Raw genomic sequence first — 3,247 nt, forward strand, 5'->3', positions numbered from 1 at the left:
GGGGCTGCGGGTCGGGAGTGAGGGGCACCGCGTGGGGGCGGGGCTAAGGGTTCTCGCTGGTCTCTGTCGCCCTCTGGTGGCGGCCTCGGGGCTGCGGGGCCGGTACCGTATATACCGTAGCCTGGCGCCGCACTCCAGCGGCGGCACTGAGCAAGCCTGCGCCTTACTGTATTGCCCCGATATGGGGCGCACGTCAATCCCTCCACTCCCTTCGGCCCGGGGCGGGACCCGGATCTGCGCTGCCATTGGCCGAGCTGTGGGAGCGACAGGCTCCTTGTCCAATCGGCGCCGATCGGGGTGGGAATCCCCGCGTTCTTCTCTTCCGCGTCTCTGTGTCCAGGCCCCGCGCGCCCTGATTGGCCGGGGCGCGGGGAACGGGCGGGGCCGGCCGGGCAGCGGGGCGCTGTGATTGGCGGAAGGGGGCAGTGACGCGGCGGGGCCATGGCGGGGAGCTGGGGCCGCGTGGGGGCGCTGAGCGGGGCCGGGGCAGTGGGGGCCGCCGCCTACGGGGCGCACGGTGCGGGGGGGTCGGGGGCAGGAGGGGGCCGGGGGCAGGAGGGGGCTGAGGTTGGAGGGGGAGGGGTTGGGGGCAGGAGGGGGCTGAGGTTGGAGGGGGAGGGGTTGGGGGTAGGAAGGGGCTGGGGCAGGAGGGGGCTGGGATCGGGGGAAGGGGCCGGGGGTGGGGTTGAGAGGGAAGGGGAGGGGGCAGGAGTGGGAGGGTGTGGAGTCGAGGTGGAGGAGGGGGGCAGGAGTGGGCTGAGGTTGGAGGGGAGGGGCCGGGGGCAGGAGGGGGCAGGGTCGAGGTGGAGGAGGGGGGTCTCTCCCCCCCGCCCCCGGGCTAACCCCGCTGTCTGCCCTAGGCTTTCGGCGCAGTGACCGGGACGACTACCAGAAGGAGGTGACGGGGGTGGGGGGGCATCATGGAGACCTGCGGGGTGTCAGTGAGGGGAGTGGGGGCTGGTGGTTAGAGCAGGGGGGGGCTGGGAGCCAGGACTCCTGGGTTCTCTCTCCAGCTCTGGGAGGGGAGTGGGGGTGGGTGGGAGCCAGGACGCCTGGGTTCTCTCCCCGGCTCTGGGAGGGGAGTGGGGGCTGGTGGTTAGAGCGGGGCGGGTGGTGGTGGGGTTGGGAGCCCGGACTCCTGGGTCTTCTCCCGGTTTCGGGTCTCTCACCTTTCGCTCTCTGCCGGCAGCTCTACGAGACGGCCAACAGGTACCACTTCCTCCACAGCCTGGCGCTGCTGGCTGTACCCCACTGCCGCCGTCCCCTGCTGGTGCGTAGCCTGGGGGTGCCCCGTCTGGGGGGGGGGTGGCACCCCGGTGACCTCAACTCCCAGGGGACCCTTGTTTGCCCTCCTGGCAGTCCTCTGGATTGGTGGGGCTGAGCCCTGTACCTCCCACTGCGACCCATCGGCCTCCCAGTTGCTAAGATCTAGCCCTTCACCCTCCTCCCACCCCTACACCCCAATCCCACAGGGCCCCCTCTGAGCCCCCCCACCCTCCTCCCCTCAATCTGTCCCCATCTTCCTCTGCCCCATTTACCCCGTAAGATCTTCCCTCCCACGTGGGGTGCCACAAGCAGGCTGGGAACCCCAACACCTTGCCCCTTCAACCAAGGGAGCAGCTCCCCCATCCGGCCGCTATATTAGAGCTTTTATCTTCTTGTGCTGAGACCAACTGGTGATGGTGGTGGTGGGGTGGGGTGGTTCAGACATCCCCCCAATGGGACCCACTTGTCTGACGGTGCCCCCCCGTTTCCTCTGGTGCCCCCCCCAGGCTGGCGCGCTGCTCACCTCCGGGATGGGGCTCTTCTGTGGACCCCTGTATTACCACGCGTGGAGCGGAGACCCGACTTTCAACAAAGCGGCCCCCTACGGGGGCTCCCTCCTGATCCTCGGCTGGCTGACGATGGCTCTCTGACCCCCCCCCCACCCCCCCTGCCACCCCCCTACCCCGCCCCCCGGCCCCGGGCTGCTGGTCCTCCCTTTGGGGAAGAGGTCCCCCCACTTCCCCATCACCAGGGCTCCTGGCCCTGCCCACCCAGCTGGATTGTCACTCAAGCCCCGCCTCCTGCATGTGGGCGTGGCTTTCTCCAGCACTCATCCCCCCCATTGGCTGGGTGACGTAGCCAATAGGCGAACGGGGGCGGGGGTGTTGACTCTGCTAAGTGCTGACCAATCGGAGAGCCGGGCTTTAGGTGCGCCCATCATTCATTGGCTGGGCACAAAGCGGGCCTGGATCTGCAACCAATGGCAAAGCAGCAGTCCCTCCTCCCCCATTGGCTGAGCTGATGGCCAATCAGAAGGCTGTCTCTGGGGGGCTGCTGTCATTGGTCAAGGGAGTTCTCGCCCAGGGACCAACTTTCTAGCCAGTGGGAGGAGAGCTTTTCATTCATTGGCTGATGCTGAGGAGTGGGCGGGCACTAGGCTAAACCTTGTCCTATCACAGGCTGCCTGGGTTCTGATTGGCTGGGAGGAGCAGGCGAGCGGGATTGTCACTTCATGGGGAAAATCAATTGATTTGATGATTATTTTGGTCAATTTCTTTTTAACTAATGAATCAATAAATGCTAATTTCTACTCTGAGGCCTGGGCGTCTGGATTCCCTTTCCCCTTTCTTAGATGAACTACGGCCGCGGGGGGCGGGGGGGGAGACACACAATGTGAAAACCTGACAGAGGCTGGGAGGGGAAACTGAGGCACAAGATGGCGACGTGACTTAAGATCACACAACAGCTCAGTGGTGGAGCCGGGGAGAGAACCCAGGAGTCCTGGCTCCCAGCCCCCCCTGCTCTAACCCATCAGCCCCCACTCCTCTCCCAGAGCTGGGGAGAGAATCCAGGAGTCCTGCCTCCCTTCCCAGCCCACAGCTTCCCACCTTCGATTTCGCCCCTGTTAGTTATGGGGCAGGGACCCCCAGTTTGGGACGGGGCCTGCACGGCACGTCAGAGAGTTTGGATCAAAAACCCGGAACGTTCACAAATTTACCTGGCCCAGGGTGAATGGGGAACAGGGGGTGGGGGGGTGGCTGGAGGGTCCCCCCGGACTCCGCCCTGTGCTCGTTAACATTTTAATCACCAACAAGCGTAAAACCAACCCAGCCAATCCCAAAGCGGCCACAGAGTGGCGGCTGGTTACCCAGGGACCCCTCGCCCGTCGCTGAGATGCGGCCACCTCTGGGGCAGGGCGGCCGGTTACCCAGGGACCCCTCGCCCGGCGCTGAGATGCAGCCACCTCTGGGGCGGGGCGGCT

General features: G+C 66.0%; 1 protein-coding gene across 1 annotated transcript; it reads left to right on the forward strand.

The window, feature by feature from the left end:
• Positions 1-441: 441 nt before the first annotated feature.
• On the forward strand, positions 442-1,930 carry TMEM256 (transmembrane protein 256). Its single transcript, XM_026662376.2, has 4 exons — positions 442-517; positions 861-898; positions 1,190-1,270; positions 1,773-1,930. The coding sequence occupies exons 1-4, from the start codon at positions 442-444 to the stop codon at positions 1,914-1,916; spliced, it is 339 nt and encodes a 112-aa protein (XP_026518161.1). The 3' UTR covers positions 1,917-1,930.
• Positions 1,931-3,247: the final 1,317 nt, after the last annotated feature.

The sequence above is a fragment of the Terrapene carolina genome, unplaced genomic scaffold (genome assembly GCF_002925995.2).
Source record: "Terrapene carolina triunguis isolate 2854851 unplaced genomic scaffold, T_m_triunguis-2.0 Scaffold26657, whole genome shotgun sequence".
NCBI classification, from domain to species: domain Eukaryota; kingdom Metazoa; phylum Chordata; order Testudines; family Emydidae; genus Terrapene; species Terrapene triunguis.

Coding starts and splice junctions, on each gene's coding strand:
- TMEM256 (XM_026662376.2), top strand. CDS start 442: ATGGCGGGGAGCTGGGGCCGCGTGGGGGCGCTGAGCGGGGCCGGGGCA. Junction 518..860: donor CGCCGCCTACGGGGCGCACG/GTGCGGGGGGGT, acceptor TGTCTGCCCTAG/GCTTTCGGCGCAGTGACCGG. Junction 1,271..1,772: donor ACTGCCGCCGTCCCCTGCTG/GTGCGTAGCCTG, acceptor TGCCCCCCCCAG/GCTGGCGCGCTGCTCACCTC.